Source organism: Cynara cardunculus, unplaced genomic scaffold (assembly GCF_001531365.2).
Source record: "Cynara cardunculus var. scolymus isolate 2C unplaced genomic scaffold, CcrdV1 Un_Scaffold_652, whole genome shotgun sequence".
NCBI lineage: Eukaryota > Viridiplantae > Streptophyta > Magnoliopsida > Asterales > Asteraceae > Cynara > Cynara cardunculus.
The window spans coordinates 69,546-92,901 of NW_020200601.1; the positions used below are offsets into that span (position 1 = coordinate 69,546).

The following is a 23,356-nucleotide window of genomic DNA, read 5'->3' on the forward strand; positions in this document are numbered from 1 at the left end:
GGTTTTGTATCTGATATCAAATAACAAAGGTAACATTGTAATCTCAAGTTTAGACTCATGTTGTTCCACCGTTTTTGGTGGAACAGAAAAACTCAAAAATAGTCCCATGAAAACTCACTTTTATCTCATGTTGTCCCATCTCATTTTTGTCCCATGACACACCAAACATGGGACTATTTATTTTTGTCTCATCCCGTCCCACCCAGTGTGCATACCAAACGCACCCTTATGGGATTTTAGCAGCTAAGTTTCTCTACGACTTGTGTCTTCATGCATCAAAGTTGTCCAAGATAGGGGTTTCCGCTTCGGTCTTGACTGTTTTAGCATCGTTCCTTGTGGTGTTTGATTCTTGCTCGTTGGCCGCTGTATTCAATCGAGTACAGATCTGGGCGACGGGTTGTAGGTTTGCGGCTTTAAGGTTCCGTGATTTTCAAGCTGTTTGGTGCTGCTGCTTTCTGGCTATGATTTCTTGTTCCTTTCGCGGCTGTTTTACACACACACACTCTCTCTCTCTCTCGGATCTGGTTGTGGTTTTGTGGCTGCTGATATCTAATGAAAGCAAATCTAGTCGTGAGGTCCATATCTGACCGACATAAAGCTTCCACGCTGCTGTTTGTTTCGATTTGAGCTGTTGCTCGTTGTTGTTTGATCACGGCATCAGGTCTGGTTGTGGTTTCAAGTCTGGGTGACGGTTACTAGTTTTTCATCCAACTGCTGTTTTTGCTCGTTGCTGCTGCTGGTTTGATCACGGCTCATTTTTTTGGGTTCGGTTTAACCGACATAGTTGTTGTTTGGTTGTTGCTGCTGTTTTGATCACGACTTCGATTGTGGTTGTGATTTCTAGGGTGTCAGCTTTCCTTGTTTTTGGTTAATAGACACATCAAAACTAGAAATCCTTTAACAACATACGCATTTTAGTTATAAAAAAAAGGTTATAGGAAAACTCACCTCAATGACAACAAAACAAGGAATTTAAACTTTAACTGAAACAAGCGATCGAAATTGAGACCTTTAATCCGAATCAGATGGTCATAAATCACAATCTAATCAAATAGACTTCACCATAACTCTAAACATTGATGAAGGACCACTTAACCAAACTTATCAAGTGCCAAAAGATCCCTTGAAGATTCAAGATGGCCCAATTACAAGATCAAGATCGAAACTAATCAAGGAAGCTTTGATGAGCTTAGTTGCGGAGATTCAAACAAATGCATTGAAGTCCAATGAAGATTTGCATGTAACGCATGATGTTATGCTTATCGGGCTTTGGATAATTGAAGGAGTTAAAAAGAAGTATTTGTGTTGAAGATTGCAAGTGTTTGGGCCACTTCAAAGAATAAAACTATTAACCATTATTTTGGAGCCCAAAATTGAACCTCTTCTTTGTCTGAAATTCTATTTGAGCCCAATAAACTTGAATTGAAAACCTAATACCCTATCTTAGAGTTTAGGTGACCAAAAGTCTTTGAATAAGAACATAAAGCATGTCTAATTCATGAATTAAATGTATGTCTTTAATTCTTGATTGAAATTTAAGTTTTAGCTTTTAAAAAGAGTCTTTTGGGATGACTTTAGAACCCTATAAATAGAAGTCTTTTGTAATCATTTTGATCGTCATTCTTGAATTATAAACACTTTATTTTTTAGTTTGACTCATTTGTGAGTTAAGATTTCTTGCAAGAGCATTCATAAACTTATCAAGATAGTAAGCACGATCTTGTGGCGTTCTAGATTCCTTTGGTTCTTAGTTTCCTAACTAACGGGTTAAGAATTGCTCTAGGTTAATTGAAAAATCCTATACCTGGGATATTCGCTGCCTAATCTGTGTCATACGAAGGTTTCAAGTTAATTTAACTTGTGGGTTAGCAGTAGGGGCGTGACGGTGTCAATAGTAGCATAGTCGTGATTGGCACAGAAAGCAACCAGTGTCGGCTACATTGGATGCAAAGAGATAAAATTCAATTTCTTTACTTATGCCAAGTAATGATGAATTCATTAATTTGTGAAATTTAAAAGATTTCATCTGTTTCAAGAAATGAACCAAACAAAAGAATTGAAACTTGATATTTTCAATTAAAATCCCATGGATTCCATGAACCAAACAGCACTAGCAAATCATTTTTCCATTACAAGGAGTTGATTAAGAATACTGAAATAATGCTGCAATAAAACCCATCGTTTTCAATTGTGGGAAAAAAAAATCAAAGATCCTACACTTGATGTCAATCTGAGTAAAATCTACCCTTTTAACATACTTGTTACCAAAACATATATATTGTATTCTATACGAGGATTTATTCGCTTATACAAAACTACTGACCAAGTTCCGGTCTCAAGCACTTGACATTGCTTGGTATATAAATATCTCCCCGAAGAAAGAAAAATAACGTGATCAAATTATTCTGCGGTTTTGGGTTTATGGGCGTTGATCAATTGCGTTTGCACATCCGCAGAAACAGGGGAGTGTTCTTTATATTCCATCGTGAATTCTCCCTTTCCCTGCATAATTACAACCATAGAAACTTTAGGAACTCAAAATTTTAAGCTTCAACTAGTCACCAACTCATTATTTTGTATCTCTTTCCATTCGGAACAAAAAAGAATCATTTTTTCTCAAAACTCTTTTACAAACCGGGGGTCGTGATGAAAGCAGTTTCTCTGCTCCTTGGGGTAGAGGTAAGAGGCATTTTCGGTCATGAAGTTGTTTACAGGTTCATGGCTCTGCCGCATCATATTTCTCTTTCTTACATTTTTTTATAAAAATCATGAACTGGTCCATGATTTATAACCAATAAAAGAGAGTGGAGGAATTCATTAATTATTTATTTATTAAAATGGCATCGGGCCCCACAAAAAGTGGTGGCCGACACTTATTTTCTCCACAATGGTATAAACCGGTTTTTTCCAAGCTGATGTGGCAATATATCGGTCCAAGACCCACCCATTGGAGATGCTCTATGGTCTATATGTATATTCTACCCTCGGACCTTACTCATGTGAGATTTGCATGGATTTGTTTGGTTTGGTATGATTTTAGGTGAGCGACCCATTTACAGCAAAATGGCGCCAGATTTGAATACAAATATTCTAGGGAAAAGGCGAGTAATATTGTATAAAAACAAAATAACTTGATGCTCTAAAATTTATCTATGGACGTGGATTGCTTTCACGGCATGGGTCTAGAAGACGACCAATTCATGGTGCGTATTAAAAACGTTAGAAACGTTGCAAGTTGCAACTTTCTCCCTTGAGTTTCATAGTTCAGTTTTTGTCACCGTTTCTGTTATAGTTATATTAAAGGTTTTAAGTTCATTTTTTGGTTAGAGTTAACAGTGAGTCTAAAATATTTACATTTTGGACATCAGCTAAATGTTAGAATTTTACCAATGTAAACCTAAAAAAGATTAACCGAATTTCCAGTCACAACAATTTCACAAATAAACAAAATCATGTTTAAAATGTCAAATTATTTTACTTGTTAATCATTGTTCACTGTTTACTCTTAAAATTTGTCAAGGCTGACTTTGGATTTTACTGTGATTAGGTCTGCCATTTCTTTGTTAATGGTTTAGTCATTCTTGATTTATTTTTACTACTTAGATCATTAAGCTTCTAATTAAGTTCTTCAAAAACAAAATGACAGGTTAGTTTTGTTGTTGGTTTTATTTTTACTGCTTAGATACTTAGGCTGCAATGTTATAACTTTGAATAGTGTATTTTTATGTTCTTAAATATGTATATTCCGAAATCTCCCTTCAATCTCAGAGGACTGGTTTTGTTGGGAAATCTGAACAAATATCTGAAACCTCCTCAGTGGAGATCTGATTCTATTCCTTGGAAGTGGCTAATGAGTAAGACAAGCTCAAATACTTCTCTAAGGACCTGTTTGGTTTGAAGGAATGTTTTTGAGGGATTTGGATTTCATGGAAGGATTTGAAATCTTTTGTGCGTTTGGTTTGTAGCATTTGGAATGGAATCAAATTCCATTTTTTATAGATAATTTATTAAAACAAATTACAAAAATAATTAAATTACCTTCTATTAATTCACTATCATAAAACGAATGTTTTTAACATATTTTACAACATTATTACAAACAAATGCCTGGAAGTACCAACTATCCTCATGGGATTTCGAAATCCGATGTTTGTGAGATTTCATTGTAATCCCGGGATTTTAATTCAGGACTTTCCTTTAAACTAAATGCAGGATTGGAATGGAATCCAATTCTAGATCCTATCAAATCCCGCAAACCAAGCAGGCCCTAATATTACTCCTAATATTTAGATCAACTGAACCAAAGCATATACGTTGTTAAATAGTTTATTTTCATGAAATCATCTCAATTATACGATCTCTATATGTGAAGTAGTATTTGATAATCAGAAAAACCTCAAGAAAGCAATAAAGATATTATAATTCAAGAATATAGTGTAACGATAACGTTTCCACTCACCTGTGTCATAGAACGAAGAGCTGTCGAGTATCCAAACATATTGTTCAGTGGGACCTGAAAACCAAAAAACCGAAAAGTCCCCCAACGTAAATTATAACCAAGTCGATCAATGATCTTCATACAAATCTACTACAGGACCAGAAGTACAGCATACATATGCTGCTGCTGTGTAATCAAACAAAGCCAGTATCACAATCATATATCCCTGTTGCCTCTCCCTAACAAAAACCAAATCAAATATACACAGTATATCTCCCTGTAAGTAGGAGTGGATGTATGCAGCCTTTCTGGCTAGCGTAAAAGCTCTGGGAGTTCTTGAGAGGCCGAAACGTCATTAAAAAAGTTTGAAATTTGAATTCTTTGAAAAAGTAATTGAGGAGCTTGATGTGATGAAAAAAAATTCTACACTACTACTAATTAATGTTTTTCAAACTAGTACCATCATAATTGTATAGTACACAGGATTTGTAACAAGATGCCTAGCTAGTGGAGTAGAAATGTCTCTTGCATTTTGATTGCTTGAGTTTAGCATATATCAATACCACATCTTTTAAATAACAGAAATAAATTTTACAATCGACATCCAGAAACACAATGAATCACATAAAAACAACTATCAATAGCAAAAACATTGCAAGCCACTGCTACAGTTTCTTAGAAATGCAATGCAAGAATATTTCAAGGACGTTATGAAAGCTCAAATATAGAATTTCTTAATCTCAAAGTGCTAAACAGTGAAGGAACCGATTTCGATGTATTTAGGTTGGGACAAGAATTACAACTAAGAAACTATCATGCTTACATCAGACATACTACAGAAACCACTAGTAAATTATGTCAAGGCTGCAACAGTCAAATATTCCTTAATCACACATTGATAAGCTATAATTTGATATTTCATAGAAAGTTGTAAGAGGGGGTTTGATATACTTACAAGGGCAGTAATTACAGAATCATCTCCATCCTGGTCATTTCCAACTATTATGCCTTTTCTCCTGTTATATAATATGTATGGTTAAAGATACTTAAAAAACCAAAATAAGAAAGGGATGGTTGGTTTTACCTGTTCAAGTCCCCAGAAACATTGCCCTGAAATTCTGTTGGCACTTTCAATTCAACCAACATCACAGGTTCCAATATCACAGGCTTGCATTTTGTATAACACTGTGTCATGAAGTCAGAAAATTAATCACTACAGATAAAACCGGTTTAAATGGGTACAAAGAGATTAATTTTGTATGACAAAGTGTTTATTATGACCATCTCTTTCAATTAATCTCGCCACCATCACCACAACCACTGCCACCAACTAATTTTATCATTGTATGGTATTCATAATTCAAGTAAGAGAGTATGAAAATGTCCATGGAGGGATATTTTGGTCGTTTATTATTTCATTCCAAGTCCAAAACTACATTCTGCCAACCAAACATCCTCTAAGAAATTTCATTAAATTCCATTTCAGTTCCTTCTAATTCCAATTCCTTTGATGAATTCTGATTCCACCAAATTCTATTATGCAAATCAAACCCGTGCTTAGTTTTCTCAAAATTCATAAAAAACACTTTGTTTCCTTTTTGAAAACCGTGGTATCTGGGCCTTTGGCCCAACCAGTCGACAGGGTCCATGCAAAGCGCCATCTCCACATGGGCAGAACAAACTTTAGTCCATGCCAACGGGCATGGCACAAAAGAAGTTGATAGAACCCATGGGATTCAAAAACAACAATAGCTGTATGAACTTGTGTCCAAATACCATATTAGAAAAAGTTTAGCATACAGGCAAACAGTATCCACTAGCAATCACCCTTTCTAATCACTTTTTCTTGAGTTATTGACTTTTTAAACCAATGTAGTGACTTTATGTTGCAAAAAACCATCGTTCTTGCAAAAAAAAAAACACTAGATTTTACAAGAATAAGCATTTTTGGAAAACTATGCAGAAGTATGATGGTTTCTTTTTTTACATTTCTCCAGTTTTTCCTCCTCCTTATGAACTATGGTCCTATTTTTTTCACAAGTATGGTTAGTTTGCTATGAAAAGCCAAGTACAACGGTTCTAACAGTCCAACACTTTTTCGTCCCACAAGACTATATTAACTGAAGTACAGACACACAAACTGGAAAGAAAGAAAGACCTGTCTAAAAGCATATATTGAAGCTAATCTGAAAGCAAGTTCACTAGAATCCACAGCATGAGATGCACCATCTGTCATAACAACGCGAATGTTTTCAACTGGGAATCCAATCAAAGAACCCCTGCATAAGCAAAAAGGTTCAGTCTTTAAATGGTTGAAACAATAACAAATACAGTTAGCAAGACAGAACAACCATCCAGGTGAAATGCACTTTAGTATATTGACCATGGACCAAGTTGCAGTAGGAGGCAAAGAAGCTGAATTCCATTTTATCCACCAAGATCTATAAAGAAGTCGAATCATGAATCTCTTTCCCATATGGCACTTCTACTTTGCTTCTCTGCCTCCAACTCCATAGTAGATTATCATTCTAATGAATTCCTCCCTAATGAGCTAAATATATTTGCTGCTGCTTCTGTCCCATTGAACTTGTGTTTAACAACTGGCACAAAAGCTATTCAGTTCATCTAGTTATTCGAGAGTTTTTTGGGGGCAACAGATGCTTTAAGTTTAGAACATTTTTATCAAAAAGAATTTTGAAGAAAAAGGATTGAACTAGTTGGACATGAAGTTTTGAGCCAAAAAGTGATTCTCTGATTGTTGAAATTTTATAGGATGGAGTGAGTGATTTACAGGGATTTCAACTTACTTATCCTATAACTTATTTATGATTACCATGAGGTCTAACAGCTTTGTGGCAATCAACTATCGACTCCCAAGAAAGAAAATCTTTTCAAGATCACAGAAATTTCTACCCCTACTTTGTAGTAACTAGTTTAGCTGAATATCAGATGCTGGGAACATTACTATATTGCACTTGCAGTGTACACGTCCAGCGACCTTCCATGAACAAAATACTGTCCATTGGCTGGACCATACGTCCATAGTTTTCTTCTACTAAAATAAAATACTAATGATAATGAACATTTCAAAAAAGCAGAAAGCTGTATAGAGAGAACGTTAACTTATCAACTTGTCGATATTCAGCCGATAACCATAAAAAATCAAGTTCAATACTTACGAATTGGCAGCTTCCCTGAAGCCCTTCTCAATGTGTGGGATAAAATTGGAGGGTATAGCTTGTCCTATTATCATGTTCTCAAACTCAAACTTCGTTTCCGATCCGGCTGGAAGTGGTTCCATATACCTATCGATTAAAACAATTGCAAGCACAAGTCATTTAAGAAAGAACAGACCAACAATGGCGTAACATCGAATTTGAAGCCATCAAATGTTAAAGAGATATCAGAAACTGGACCGATTCCATTAATTTCAAGCTATTCACATGAAATTACAAGAAACAGAATACATCAATCCTCACATGTTAGTAGTGGATATATCTTCTCCGTTAATGGACACCTACTAGCTATGGCAAAAATACTCTATGCCAAAACATGTTTGATGACACAAAAGTTTAACCAGACCAGGTTAACAAACATCATATAAGGGATCAATCTCTTGGTCATTTATAAGTGCAGTTAGCTCTTACCCACACACCCTTCCGTATTGACCTTGGCCTCCACTTTGCTTCTTATGTAAATAATCAAATTCTGCACGTTGTGTAATAGTCTCTCTGAAGTTGACCCGAGGTTTTCCAACAGTTGCATCAACCTTGCAATGGGTACATAGATGAATAAACACGGTGGTACTTATTTCAAAAAGGTGCCAGTTCTGACCAGATGTAGAGTGCTGTTTTCAACTAAAACTGAAAATGGTACCTTGTACTCCCTCCGAATGCGCTCCACGTAAATATCCAAATGCAACTCTCCCATTCCAGATATGATTGTCTGTGCGAGAAAGCATCCATATTAGTGATGATACAAAAATTAGTTTCAAAGAAACACAAAAATAAATGTTATATGATGAAATACCTGACCACTCTCAGGGTCCAATCCAACACGGAATGTAGGATCCTCTCTTTGAAACCGATTCAAAGCTTTTGAGAACTGAAATGGTAAATATACATCAGCAGTAACTAATATAACCTAATCACTAAGCAGGATCATTGTTGAAGGGAATGCATACTTGCTTTCCGGAATCTTTTGAAACCGGTGAAACGGCTAAGGACACCACCGGCTCTGGAACATTCATAGAAGTCATGGTGTATTTGACTGATCCATCTGTAAAAGTATCTCCTGATGTAACACATAAAAACATTTACAGTCAGAGTACACTCAGAAAGAATAGCAAAAAACAGATATGGCAAAGATAAGAGAGAACTCATTAACATCATCTACATAATGTTAGATTATCTGTCTCTATTTAATCTCTGTTCAAGTTATGTTTCTTTAGTGAGTTATAGAGAAATTTAACTGAGAAACTTTTGCTTTTATATTATAAAGCTAAAATATAGATACTGCATTTAGCCTGCCTCAACCTACACTGTTAAAGCAGTCGATCTGAAATTGCAGTAACAATTGTGATTTAATAAAGCGGTTATCGCGGTGGTATAGCGGTCCAAAATTAGTGGTTCATATAATAATTAGAAAATTATATATAGGGCTGGGTTCCTATGAGAATGAGAGTTAGGGTGAGAAGGGCAAGAAGAGATCTCCACCTTGGATCAATACTAATTGAAGAGTTCCACTAGATCAACACTAATGAGAAGCACCGGATCAATTCCCTTTTAAAGCGCAATTCATGGGTTGTTTTGAGATTAGAAGTGATCAAGGGTCCAAACCCTTCTTACACTTCTCACCTTAACTCCTATTCTCACAAGATCCTTCGTCTATATATATATTGGCAGTCAAAAGTCCATCCAGTAGTTATTGAAATTGCATATTCATACATATGTTTGGCAGCTAAATGCGTGCTCCTAATGATTAACATGAAACAATTAAAGTCTCAAATGACTTACAAAGTCAAAAAAACTAAATTTCAGCTTCAAAATTGACATCATTTTATAACATTGTTGAGCAACTTTGGAACTCAAAGGTCGTGAACTTCAGAAATCTTGACCTAAACATAAAAGATACTTGACACTCGGCCAAAAAAGAGCCCAACACTAAATAGCCCAACTAATGTTAAAAATCAAGCACAAGATAAATCGCCAATTTAGCATCGCTACTGCAACTGAAAAGTAAATAGCACCGCTATTCTCCCGAGACCACAAACCGCTATACCACTGCCATTGCACCGCTATAGCGGCGCAATTAACAGCACAGGCCTCAACCAACAAAAAGAACAGAAGTCGGGAAATAATATGGCCCTGCTATGAGACATACCAGATGCACAATCTAAACCAAATACTGCTACAATTTGACCCGCATGCGCTTCTTGAATATCCTGTATGGTTATTTCCAGAAAAAGTGAGAGAATCGAATGGAACAGCCATAACTATGTAAGGAAAGCATCAAGTTTTAATGACCTAAAGTTGAGGGGGAAATACCTCCATAGAATCTGAATGCATCCGGCCTAGTTTAGACACCTGCCATATATGATGTCAGACTCATTAAATAACTAAAGCCCACATATCTGGCCATTTAGCACTTATCTAATAAAAAGTACCCATATCTACATAACATTTAATTGAATCAACTGTTGTTGTAATTACTTGGGGCCAAATGAATTAATTATTCTTATTTTCAGTTGTACCAGAAGCAATATTTTTTATTAAATCAAAGTTATCATATCTCTGACATGTTGCCTTTGAAATTGGCTGTCATAAAATATAACTATTCTGTTAGTAATTTGTAATTCTTTGTCAGGTTATTTCTACCAGTTTCAACTTAAATGCTTCAGTGCCCTTCATTGTGTTCAAACTTGAAACCAAGGTAGAATCTGCAAGCCCTCAATCAGATACATTGCGCTCACCAATCTTACCTCCACCTCATGCACCAGAACCATCCCAGATTTAACAGAAACATTTATCCACAATCTCATACAAAAATATTCTTAGCTCACAGCTTTGCACGACTCTTTTGCTATTATGAAGTCCATCAAGTGATGTGAAGACTAGCAAGTAAGTTCTACTTGATAGAGAACATGTGTTAGTGGGTACAGGAAGATTGAGACACCAGATTCTGGAAGCTACTACTGCCCTTAGCACACCCATCATGTCAACAGATATCATGAATTGACTCTTTTCCTCCTGTTTTTCCTCAATGGAGTGAAGGTGTTGAATGATAAAGCAACCATAATGAAAGAAACATGACGTAAAATAGCAAATGTAATTCTAAAGATCTAGAACTCACTTTGATTTTCTTTCCTGTGTTAATGTTTGTAATAAATTCACCTTTCTTGAGCACGCCATCATATATTCTTCATTGAAATGAAGCAATGTCAATCATTTCAGCAAAGATGGATAAATAAATTACATTGGTAGGCTTGAAACATGGTTACCTTAAATATGTCAACTGACCAAATGGTCGTTCCTCAAGTTTAAAAGCCAATGCAACCATAGGTCCAGCTGGAGTTCCAGACAGCTTAACCTGTCAACAGTCCAAGCGATGCAGATTTAGTTCCATAAAGGATCATTGAAATATAAACACAAAGTGATGTGAAGCAATTCATCCATACTAAAGGATACCTTTTCTTCCTTCTTAGACTGATCAAGGGCAAAATTGTCAACTTCAAGTGGACACGGCAAATAATTAAACACACCATCCAGAAGCGGTTGTACTCCCTGTAGAGAAACAAAACAATAGATACCACCAATATGTTAATAGTTGAGCATGATTTATGGAAAATTGGAAACAGCTAAGAGAGACAGAACTTGGAACATATATCATGTTATGCAAGGCACTTGAGGTATAAATTCATCAAAAACACAGCTCCCTCAAGAAATATTGGTAAATCTCAATGAGAAAAAAGGTGTGCATTTCATCTTCCCAACGAGGCACAAGAAAGCTTACTATTTTTAAGTTGAAACAATTTACAAGACCAAGTAAAAAACCTTTTCACCAATCAACTTCAAGTCCAAAAGTCCATGGCCATGAACTTTTATTCGTTTGGATGATCACACCAAAAATATTTTTTAGGTACAGAAAACTCAAAAGATAATGCCTGAACCTAAAAGATGCCTCAATAGCACATTTCTAGTTGGTAGTTAGTGGGACAGAAATCTACAGAAAAGCATTCATTTGATAGTTTAATAGCAAAAAAAAGGTAAACCCTTTTTTACCAATGTGAAATCACCAAATCAATTACAATATGATGTAGTCACTTGTACCTTATTTAATAAAATTATATTTTCCACTAGATTTGGCCATTTCAGTACTGAAAAAGGATCGACCCTAAAAAAATTGTCACTCAGGAAGGGGTGGAAAGATCATCAAACCACTGCAGGCTATATAATCACATCTGATTCAGAAAATTTATGGTTTGCAATGATGAAAGGAATCCAGCGATCCTGGTATGATTTCATATAATTGTGACTTTACTCGATCCTGAAGTGGATAAAAGTGACATGAAAAGATGATTGACGGATTTTAACCAAGTTAAGCATGTTTTTACAATATGACTTGAAGACAAGATTGTTTGGTTCAAAGATCCAGATTCCAGAAGACTTCTCAGCAGCCGTGTAGAGATGTAATCATGTTAACAAATACTTCCCAGTATGGTTAGCCAACTCAGATATGGTGGCTATTTTAACAACTTAAAGCATTGTAGATCAGATAAATGTTAACCGCACGCTGGAAACAGGATTGTTTAAAAAATAAAGAGTACTAACATCATCCAAAAGCAAATTACAAAAAAATGTTACTTACCTTGTTCTTAAATGCACTACCCATAAATACTGGTATAAATTTCCGTGCTATAGTTGCTCGACGAATAGCTGCCTGTTCAAACCCCCCAGGCACAAGAAACAGCATTATAAGTACAGAAGTCTTTAATGTTAAAATAATGACCAAATACTATGCTGATACCAAAAAAATTACTAATGAAGTTCTAGAGAACTTTATCAATGCTAGATCCCGTATTTCTAGAAAAACGCAAATGAAAATATATTCTCATCTCATGAAGCCCCATTAGTGTCCTTCCTGTACGAATTACATTATATAGTCAAGTATCCAGCTTACCTCAAGATCAGCAGACGATATAGGTTCGTCACTTAGGAATGCTTCAGCAAGTTGATCATCGACATCGGAGACAGCTTCAATTAATTCACGCCGCTTTTCTGCAGCCATTGCTTGCATATCAGCTGGAATTTCTTCGGTTACAACGTTTTCACTGCCAAAAAGAAGAAACATTAGCATCTTTGTTATTACCATTTAATAAGTAGTAGATTCTTTGTCATATGATACATATACTTGTCACTACTAGAGCCTAAAAGACAAACCCGCTAGAACCACGAAAATAATATGCCTTTAATTGCACAAGATCCACAAGACCCTGAAAGTCCTCTTCCAACCCAATCGGAATTTGCACTGCAGCACTGTGATGTCGAAGCTTTTTCCTTGCCTAAATGGGAGGGAAGGGGGAGCAGGGAGACAGTCAGCACACTATCAAAAAAGAGGCATCAATCAAAATTGAAGCAACCATCCTTGTAACGCTGTAGACATAACAATTTTTCTCTAAACTCTGCATTACAGGCAGGATCATATAACCCAATCATTGGACTGGGGACCACCAAAGGCCTTTTGCCCTTGAAATCAAATCCAGAATGAAAATGCTAAAATCTTATTTCACATCAAAAACTTTATAAAAAACAAGAAATGTACATTACAGTATAAATGCAAACATCATCAAATAATACGCCTGTCATGAAGCCATGTTGAGAACAACTATTAGCCATCATAACATGATGGAAAACGTGGTCAAATGATTGCTTATGTTTCAAGTAGCATTACCAAAATGCCTATTCTGACGCCACCATGGTTTCTGAAAACAGTCGAGGTGTACGCCCCGAGGCGTGCCTCAAGACGATGCGGTTAAAAAACGTTCTTGGGGCGGGGCCTCTGCTAGGTTGGTTGAGTCGTATGCCTCGAACTACTGAGGCAGTGAGGCGGGGCTGAGGCGGTACTAAGACTTTAGGGTTAAAAAATACGCCAAATCAAAGAAAATATACTTACCGATTGATGACCATTAAAGTGAAACCTGTGCTCCGTGTTTTGTCCTTGTGCATGGCCATTGAAGAAGAAAACTTACTGCTATGTGTGATTTTTCGTTTTTATACAGCAAGACTACGTACTAGGGATGAGAATTGGGAGGTGCATAAGGACTCTTCGATTTTACATAGCAGGATTGACTTTTCTTCTTCTCATGACATCTGTGTCACTTTTATTGTTTCTTTTTATGTAGGAAGCTTTTAATGTTTCTCTTTATGTGGGAGGCTTTTATTGTTTATCTAATTTGTTTTTATTAAAAAATAAATTCTTTAACAATTAATTACCTAAATTAAAGTATTTAAATACTTTATTAGCAACATTATAATTCTAAATACAATTATCAGCTAAGTATTACATATATAATATTATTTTATTTATTTTTATTTTTTGCCTCAAGACTAACGCTTCGCCTCACGTTTCCGTACTTTAACCATTGGACGCCACTAGCACTGATCATGATAGAAATCAGAACAAACATCTTTATTACCGAAGGGTAAGTTACCAATTCCTTCACTATTAGTTTGCCTTGAAAATTCATTGTATTCCCATCTGAAGATGCAACTCTGGATTTCAAGCACTTGATTTGTACTCAGTTCCCTAACACGTTCAGTTAGCTTCTAGAAACTAACATTAGCCCAATAGATCATGGGAAGACTAGTGATAGAGAAACTGCAATATGCCGAGGTACAGTTGACAGCTAAAGTTGGTAGGAGATGATGCTCAAAAAATATACTAAAAAAGTACACCAATGTTCACTACTGAATGCCTTTAAAAAAAGGTTTGCTACTGAAGTTGGAATAAGAAGATGTCATGATGATCAGAGACTACCTGATTGAGAACCTTCCATGGATCTGCCCCCATTCGATCAAGTTTGTTAATGAAAGCAATCCTTGGAACCTCATATCTTCTCATTTGCCTATCAACAGTAATCGACTGACTTTGCACACCACCAACACTACAGAGAACAAGAATAGCACCATCAAGAACCCGCAATGCTCTCTCAACTTCAATTGTGAAGTCCACGTGACCTGGAGTATCAATGATATTTATCTGCAAGAACAGAATATATTTTTTGCTAATTCAAACCAAAGCCAAGTCATCAAACAAAGTAAACAATAGTGATGAAAGTGACCAACATAGAAAATACGAGTCAGTTGGCTCGTTATAAATACACCTTCTTATGACACCATACTAGTCACTTAACTCATCATAAATAAAACTTGTAATGCATGAATGAAGCAAAAAGCAACAAAAAGTGAACCATTAATATTTAAAACCAAGCTTGTTAATCAAATTCACATGGCACACCTAGAGTTACCATCAACATGGCATTCTCAGGCATACCCAGAATTCAAGAGTTTTAGGTTTTGTTTTCAGTTCCTGGGTGTTTTCAACCATGAACAACAATAGAGTCTTGCCTATCTATCATCTTATCAAGTATGAAGTATCATGCCAGAACCTCAAGATTCAAAGCCTCACTTCCTTCAGGCCTTTGCACTTACCTACGTAATGATCTGAAATCAGAATTAGTATCACATATTAAAATGTGAATTCTTATAAAGTTAACTCATCTCATCAATGGCAAAGTGACATCTAAGCTACTAAGCTAGTAAGCTCCCCCTCGACATTATAATGACATACCAAGCATTAGCATGATATTCATTTTGTACGCTTCCCTATATATCAGTGTTCTCAAAATCCTCTCTTAAGCCAGGCATTTGGAATTCTCGAATTGCTTTCATTGGTTAAAGTCATTAATCAGCAGCCGATGAGTTAGGCATCCCCCATAGCTTCGACTGACAACTAACTTCTTAATTAAATGTTTTCAAAAATTAATCAGGGCTTAACCAAAGTTCATCAATCAACTGCCTCAATTTAATAGGAATCTGTCCAATCTTTTTCAAATTAATTGTATCAATGAAACAATAAAACCAATCCATTTAGACATGTAACTGTATCAAAATTTCATTTCTCATATGTTATGATTATATATTTATATGAACCACTAATGCTTCTGCTTATGCATTTGTTTAATCCCTGTTTAGGCGATTAAGGGGCTGGTTGTTTACCTCTTAAGGGTTCCATTTAGAGGTAAACCTCTGATTTAGCCAGAGCATATTTTGTTTGGCAACTTCATTAAAGCATCTGAATCATTCAATCTGGCCCCGCATCGTTCCTTATCTTGGACCTCACCGTATCTTGTTCCACCGTTACCCTTCTCCTCAACTGGTCTCATGTATGCTGCTCACCGTATTTCAGCAGATGAAATGCACTCACCAATAGATCTCCCCATCCAGCATCTCCCTTGTCACCTACTGCTCCATTCTGCTGCTCCGTTGTGTGGCTTCAGGTAGTTGTTTCCTCTCTGAAACAAATATGCTTTCTTCTGGATTGGTTGATGTATCATCTATCACAGACTATGTGGGTTTAAGCTGAAATTGAGTAATTAATTGTAAGGGTTCTCCAATTTGTAGGTTTCAATTCATCATCATTTTCAGAATATTTCTGTTGTCTAGATTAAGGTAAGATGCTGCTTTGTGTCTTTGTGACCAACATTTATTTGATTTGAGGATCTCTCCTTTTCGTTTTGCTTTTTTCCTCTGTACCGTTTTCAATTTTTGCACCATTTCCTCCTTCAGCTGCCAATTTTGTCTTTTAATGATAGCAAGGATTTGTTTTTCTACCAATTTTATGCATAATTTATATAACATCCAATTAGTTGAGACTTGAGAGTACAGTACAGCATCATTGGTGTTCTTTTTATCAAATTTTTAGTTCAAGGATCATCTACTATCTGGTCGATGAAATGCTCAATATAAATTGTATGTAGGAATGTATGATTATGCTACTCTTCAATCTCAATGGTTATTTTATTCCAGTTATAAAGTGACATTTATGAGTTGATCTTTAATGTTTTTTAAATGTGATCATTTATTAAGCCTATTTTTATTTGTTATGTTTGTTGCGCAGGTGTATGATGTAGATACCGGGAAGACCTTACCCCATTTAAATGGAATTGCTGTCATAGATAGGGAACAAGGTGGAACTCTCCTTGGGGACCAATTATAATGGTGTGCCAATGTATTCTCTATTTTAGTTGGTGAATCTATAAAATCTATATTTTGCAAGAAACATATATACCATTTGTACTTATGAGATTAATGAAGTCCTGTATAACCAAAAGTTAAGGATTGGAACATGCTTCTCGTTTCTTTCTCATAGGTCGAATACTCATAGGTGCAATATGATTTGAGGTACCTTGTAATTGCATTTCTCTCTAACTTTCCTTATCAATTGTTTGCTATGAACCAATTCTATGCCTTGTTTCACGGAGATTCAGAATTGTGTTCCACAGAGGTTCAGAATTGTGCTACTAGTGCTGCTTCAGTTGGATCTGATGATATTTCAAGATTGAGATGTGAAGCAGAGGGTGTTTTTAGTAGTTGCAGGAGTTGAAGATGGTTTCTGGGTAGGAGTTGCAGGGGTTGAAGGTGGGTCACCATAATGAAGGTTGCCAAATAAGTATTGAAATTGTGCAGGTTGCGTGCAGGTAACATATTTTATGGGTTTCAGGAGGTGTATAGTACATTAGTACATGTGTAAGGCATTACTAATAGAGCCCTAGAGGATATTGGGTTCATGAATCTCATGTTAAAGTTATAGTTGATTATGTTCATGAACCAATGTGTGTAAGATAACATATGTAAGATGTTCATAAATTACATGATAATTCATGTTTTTGAAATTTATATTTGCCAAATAATTTGAACACTTGTCAAACAATCATACTTCATTCAACACTAAATTATACACAAGGTTGAAATGGTAACTTTTTGTCATTCAGACCATCTAGTTAGAACACTTACCAAACAATTATTTTCATGTTGCACTAAAACATACAGTCACACAGAGGCTCTTAATTATTTTGACCACTTAATCATTCCACACCAAATCATTTAGCATCTACCAAACAGCCCCCAAGTATCAAAAGTAGGTCACTTTACTGCCTAGCTCTAATGCTTCTAAAACATGTTTAGTAAAGTACCAAATACAAAACCACTCAAATCTCCTCTTGTTGCGGAAATAAAAAAAACTGACCAAAATCACAGCATAAACATCTAATTCTTTAATTTCTACCTCCGTCATATATGAACCAGACCCTCTCTAGACCATAACAACTTTTTGGGGGGAAAAAGAAAAAAAGCACACACAAGATGTTGAGTTATTAGAAGCATCCTCATTGGGTGCTCGCTCCATCATCAACCATCATTTAAATTCATTGCCTTGCTTTTGAAAACCAGCAATCAACGGAAAAAAAACATAAGATTGACAAAATGGCTCCACTCTGTTTTTTTATTAGGCAACACATTTGTGTTAATATACAACTCAACTCACTTCAACTGTGAAGAAGTGATACAGTTTGCAACCTGTTAAGCAAATGAAAGATACATAGAGACATGACCATAGAGCCGTAATTCATAATTACTACATGAATAAATAAAAAATACGCTTTGAAGTTGAAACCAAATCTAGCACTGTTTTGCATTTGAAATGAATAGGCTACACTTTAAATTACCATCATCAGAAGTCAAAAACAGGGAAATGGGATTACCTGGTAATCTTTCCAAGTGCAGTAAGTAGCTGCAGATTGAATAGTAATCCCTTTCTCTCGTTCCAATTCCATTGAATCCATTTTCGCACCAACGCCATCTTTCCCTCTGACCTCATGAATCTCATGAATCCTCCCCGTGTAAAACAAAACCCTCTCCGTAAGCGTCGTTTTTCCCGAATCAATATGAGCCGATATTCCGATGTTTCTCACCTTATTCATCGACTCCTTCCACCATGGCTCCTGATCATCCTTCGCTCTCACAGCTGGTGCAGCTGAGTAGTGACGGTGGAGATGGAGGAGGGCAGTGATTTGTGACGGCGGTGCCGGTGATCTTGATGATGAATACGGCGTGGTTTTGAGGGATGAACGTAGGGTATATAGTAAGCGCGTGGTTGATGACCGAGATCCAGCCATGATGTTGGGGGGTTTAGATGGCGCACTGATAAACCCTACTGAATATTGCAAAGAGGAAGAAGATAAAAGATGAATGTGGCAGGGTCAGTTTGTAAATATGAAATAGTTTCATTTACATCCTTTAAGTTTGAATAAATTGCATTATGGTCCTCCTCTTTGTGGGAAATTTTGTGTTGTCGTTTGAAAATGATGTTCTAACAGATGTGTGTGAATTTTAAAAATTACATTTTACGCATCAAAATAAATTATAGTGTTGACTTCTATCGATAAACATGTATTGGGTAAGCAATTGGATAAACGGCCCTTAGATTCTTTAAAATATAAAATTGACCTGCAACTTGTTATGTATGTAAACATAATGTTAAAGTTGACCTTCTCTTTGTTAACCATAAGTGTATAGGCCAGCTTGTTTGCTTGCATCTCAACTAATCCTGAGAACCGTAGAGAACAATCAGAAAAATCCTAATGGCCGTGCAGGACTCGAAACCGATGACCTCTGAAACTGAAGGTCCAAGTCTTATTGCAAATAGAGTTAACCTCACAAGGTTTAAATAATGACCTTTTACCCTACCCCCCACTCCCACTCCCACTCCTACTTCATCTTCTTCCCTAAAACTCGTTGGCCCTATCCACCTCTCCTAATTTATGTAGTAGGTAGAGGTGTAAACGAGTCGAGTCGGATCGGGTCGAGTAGTAGGTTATTCAAGTTGGGCTCGAAAAGAAAATATCAGTCTCGAGCTCGTATAACTTTTTCAGTTTAGGGCTCGGGATCGGATATTTATTAAATTATCGAGCTCGATGCTCATTTATGAGCTCAAACTCATGATCGATTAACTCCTTTATAGGCTCGAGGTTTAATCATTTTTATTGTATGATTTATAAACATACGAGCATGTGTTGCTTGAAAAAGTGTTTGCTCGAATGGTTCGGCTCGACTCGACTCAACTCGACTCGAAAAGTTTAAGCGATTTTTCAAACGAGCCGAGTCGAACATTGGTGATATGAAGCTTGACTGGTTAAGTTAAACGAGTTTTATTTTATGTTCGAGATTGACTCAAGCTCGAGCTGAACTCAAATAGCTCGTTAAAAACTCGACTCGCTTACACCTTAATAGGTTACATGTGTTTTAAAGTAAAAAATCAAAAATCAAAACGTAACCTTTTATCCTCTCATCCCCCACGTCATCTTCTTCCCCAAAACCCACAAACTCGTCATCCTCTTTCATGGTCGACAATACAGAGAAAGAGACATGTGTTTGTGTTGATACAATCGTAAACTGCAACTTCCATTTGTTAGCTCAAACCGTTGAGAAAAAACACCGGCTAAACTGATAAAAAAAATACAAGGATTTAAGTTTGAGATATCTGATACAAGAAACAAGTAAATAAATCCAAAATTAAAGGTTTTATTGATCGATTTGATGACGAAGAACATATGTCTCACTCGTTTTCTCTCTCTCTCTCTCTCTCTCTCTCTCTCTCTCTCTCTTTATTGTTCAACAAAAAGATTTAGTGTTGAGTCAACAAAACCTTAGACAGAAAAGAATATATATCTAACATTTGTCGGGTTTTGTCACTAAACCTAAGAAAATTAAGAAGATAAACTAGCCCTTGACTTATTATTATTTACTTAAACGCCATTTGTGTATTTATTATTTTAGAGAACAGGAATAAGTCGGATGCTTGTACATTAAAAATACTTTTATAAATGGTTACGTGTTATTTTTTAGGTTATAATGACCAATTTAACCAATTTGAAGATGTCTAAAGATTTAATTGTTAAAAAACTATATAATGAATTAATCACTCAAAATCAAAAAGCTTACTGGGTTTTAAATATTAGACTAATCTATATTATATTATAAAGCATTTGGTAAAAACTCTTAAAACTATTTTTTTTTGCATGAAATAATGTATATTGATGCTTAAAATTTAAGATTACAAGTAAATTATGCATAAGTACAACTTATCAAAACTTCATTTTGAATTCGTGTAACTAACTGCAGATAAACATAATCAAATATAGGATAAACATCTCATTTTAAAATCTAAAATGTAACGAGGATAATTATCAAATTCTAACAAAATAATTAATTATTATCTTTATAAAAAAAATATGCATATGTACAACTTATTAAAGCTCTATGTTTGAATTTGTGTAACTAGATGTGGATAAACATAATCAAACAGAGAATAAACATCTCATTTTAAAATCTAAAAAAACTAAAATATAATTAGAATAATTATCAAGTTCTAATAAAATAATTAATTATTATCTTTATAAAAAAATTATATTATTAAACCAAATATAAATTATTTCGTTATAATAAAAAATTGAATTAAAAAGTTACACAAAAGATGAGAAATTTTAAATAGTTAATTTGATGCTAATATCGATATATTTTTGTCAAATTTTATGATTTTTTCAAATTTATATTTTTTTGAAAATAAAAACATCATCGTTTTTTTCAAAATCACATAAGACCATATTATAACATCGACTGAGATAAATAATAAAATGAAATATTAAAATCAAGATGTATCTCGCTGCATTGCGCGTGTAAAAATCAAAAGTATAATTAGGATAATCATTGAGTTATAACAAAATATTTAGTTATTATATTTATAAAAAATTGTGTTATTAAACTTAAATTAAATTACTTCGTTACTAAACCTAAATTAAATTATAATAAAAAATTTGAATTAAGAAAATTACACCAAAAACAATAATTTTTAGAAAGATTAATTTGATACTGATCTCAATATGTATTTTTTTCAAAATTTTATGATATTTTCAAATTTATATTTTATTAAAAATTAAAAATATTATCGCGTTCTCAAAACCACATAAAACCGTATTATATCGACATAAAAAAAAAGAATAAAACGAAACACTGAAATTGAGATGTGTCTCGATGGGTTGCACGCGTACCCTTCTAGTTATAATAATAATAACGTACTTTCACTTTGTTTTCAATTTGGTTCCTGTATTCTGAAAGTTGTTATTAAAATTATTTAACTTTTGAAAACGATTATAAAAACATTTGATGTAACACCTCCTTGCTACTGCTATAAATGAATGTCGCCTTAAACACTAAATAAACGATATATTCAAAACACTTAAATACTTCCATGACAAACGTTAACGAATTAACTTCATCATAAAGCAAACTTTTACATCTCTATATTATCAGTATGATATGCCATACACCCTTGAGGAAAAGAGCATCCCATAGCATGTCAGAAGAAAAACACATCATGAATGAAATGCTCGATATGAATTTGGATTGCAAACAATCAAATATGAACATATTTATGTTGGTTCAGAAGGTAACAGTAATCACAATACATGATGGGGGGTGAAATACGTTGTTTTAAAAGGATTAATAATAATTCCCGTTATTAGTTTTCATATTTAGAGAACAATAATTGTTGTGGAATTCAACAATCAATGACAGATTATTAGCTGCTTAAACATATTACACCATTTGACAAGCGTTAAACCCATAAATCTTTGAATAGAAAAGTACCTCACTCAATCGGTGATTGTTATACCAAAAAGTTGTGATGACAGTCATGAGGACTTTGATGTTCTTAAAATTTCTTGTTGGTGATAATGCGGCTGTGAATACATATATCTTTTGTATAATCTTTGTTTGGCTTATTGATGAACGGTGTTCTCTATCTCTTCAATAGTCAACCAACTTCTCTTCAATTTGGTCTTTGATTTGCAAAAAACATTTAAGAATTGAACTAACTTAAAGCTAACTTCCTTTAACCAAATGTACCACTGAGATGGATTTTAGGGACGTAAATAAGTCTGGTGAACACTTATCTTATGTATGACAACGAAATCTAGAGTTAATGACTAGAAACATGCTAATATTAAGTGTTTATCGGTGATCTTGTCATCAACAAGTGTTGATCCTTTATCTCTCATTGATTTGATGATGATCTCTTTTATCTATCGAAGTATATTGTTTATGTTATTCAGTTTCAGCGATCTTCACTGAGTCTGTTCAGTGATCGCTAAATATGTATTGTAAATCGTTCAAAAACTGTTATACTTCAAGAGAAGACAAAACTCACACCACAGATCCTTCAGCAATATCGAAGACAAAAGCTGAAAATTATAGATCAACAATTCGTGATCTGAAGCGGTATAGTGATAACAAACTCGTCTACATGTGTGTGAAGACTGTGCAAGATTCAGTGAACACTTAAGAGACCTTTCAGCGTCATCCCAGTATTTAATGATCAAATGAATCTTGTTAAGCAAGATTGTTTTTGTCTTGTCCTCTCACACACAAAGGACAAACCCATACCTTGCTAAGTATAGTACAGCACAGAGCCACTCCTTGACTCTAAACGTGCTTACCTACTTTATGAAAGATGATTGTTCACATACGGCCAAAAGCCTGCCATATATGAACAAAGGACAAGCTTTCCTCCAAAAGCTTGACACGTGCCCTATAGCTTATGAATTGCATTTAATGCAATTGGTATAAATAGTTGAGTGGTTCCCCTCTTAGTTATCATCTTCCTTACTAAGAACTTACCCAAGAAGTCACTTCTCTCACCGCTATCTGTCTAAGAGAAAGAACCACTTTAACAAAGTGAAGAGCACATTTATTCTTACCTTATTTCTTGTAGCAAATCTTTTCTTATTTCTATTTGTAATCTTGT

The 23,356-nt window shown here is 35.0% G+C and overlaps 1 protein-coding gene across 3 annotated transcripts; it reads right to left on the reverse strand.

Moving 5' to 3' along the window:
- Positions 1-2,197: 2,197 nt before the first annotated feature.
- On the reverse strand, positions 2,198-18,697 carry LOC112501874 (elongation factor G, mitochondrial-like). 3 transcript variants are annotated; one of them, XM_025105619.1, is made up of 20 exons: positions 18,258-18,671; positions 14,474-14,695; positions 12,877-12,998; positions 12,617-12,767; positions 12,305-12,376; positions 11,125-11,220; positions 10,938-11,026; positions 10,790-10,856; positions 9,985-10,023; positions 9,821-9,881; positions 8,622-8,731; positions 8,468-8,542; positions 8,315-8,383; positions 8,086-8,207; positions 7,618-7,743; positions 6,597-6,717; positions 5,523-5,623; positions 5,394-5,454; positions 4,460-4,513; positions 2,198-2,502 (listed from the first exon to the last, which is right to left on the reverse strand). In XM_025105619.1, the coding sequence occupies exons 1-20, from the start codon at positions 18,669-18,671 to the stop codon at positions 2,401-2,403; spliced, it is 2,274 nt and encodes a 757-aa protein (XP_024961387.1). In that variant the 3' UTR covers positions 2,198-2,400. The 3 variants fall into 3 exon arrangements, with proteins under 3 accessions (XP_024961387.1, XP_024961389.1, XP_024961388.1); XM_025105621.1 differs by lacking the exon at positions 18,258-18,671 and adding an exon at positions 15,715-16,004; XM_025105620.1 differs by lacking the exons at positions 2,198-2,502; positions 4,460-4,513; positions 5,394-5,454; positions 5,523-5,623; positions 6,597-6,717 and adding an exon at positions 6,742-7,464 and having other exon boundaries at positions 18,258-18,697.
- Positions 18,698-23,356: the final 4,659 nt, after the last annotated feature.

Coding starts and splice junctions, on each gene's coding strand:
- LOC112501874 (XM_025105619.1), bottom strand. CDS start 18,671: ATGGCTGGATCTCGGTCATCAACCACGCGCTTACTATATACCCTACGT. Junction 10,024..10,789: donor ACACAGGAAAGAAAATCAAA/GTGAGTTCTAGA, acceptor CATATATGGCAG/GTGTCTAAACTAGGCCGGAT. Junction 8,543..8,621: donor CAAAAGATTCCGGAAAGCAA/GTATGCATTCCC, acceptor TTACCATTTCAG/TTCTCAAAAGCTTTGAATCG.